Source organism: Trachymyrmex cornetzi, unplaced genomic scaffold (assembly GCF_001594075.2).
Source record: "Trachymyrmex cornetzi isolate Tcor2-1 unplaced genomic scaffold, Tcor1.1 C3696564, whole genome shotgun sequence".
NCBI classification, from domain to species: Eukaryota; Metazoa; Arthropoda; class Insecta; order Hymenoptera; family Formicidae; genus Trachymyrmex; species Trachymyrmex cornetzi.
In genome coordinates, this window is record NW_017292697.1 from 1 (window position 1) to 365 (window position 365).

Here is a 365-nt window from a genome sequence, read left to right on the forward strand (position 1 = left end):
AACATGCGAATACGTTTGAAGTATCAAACGCAAGTATTTCTTTTAAACAAAAGATACACAATTGGTCTATAAAATATATTTCGTGTATCAATAATAGAATGTTATCTGCTTTACTACGTATTTTAAAAACTGAACATGATGAATTTCCACTAACGGCTGTAACATTTCTACAAACTAACAAATCAAAAAATATTGTCAGGCCTATGTTAAGTAATAATGGATCTTTTGATTCTTATATTAATTTTGGTTTAGAATTAGTTCTTAAATCGATGATAGATTCTAAAATATATACGGAAGATGTAATCGAAATTTTAGTTAATATTGATGGTGTACAAATTTATAAAAATTCGAAGCAACAATTTTGG

At 26.0% G+C, this 365-nt stretch overlaps 1 protein-coding gene across 1 annotated transcript; it reads left to right on the plus strand.

Annotated features, from left to right (window-relative positions):
* Positions 1 to 97: 97 nt before the first annotated feature.
* LOC108765429 (uncharacterized) lies at positions 98 to 362 on the plus strand (the record flags this gene model as incomplete). Its single annotated transcript, XM_018514527.1, has 1 exon — positions 98 to 362. A coding segment is annotated over one exon (265 nt), but the record flags the coding sequence as incomplete, so codon positions are not given.
* Positions 363 to 365: the final 3 nt, after the last annotated feature.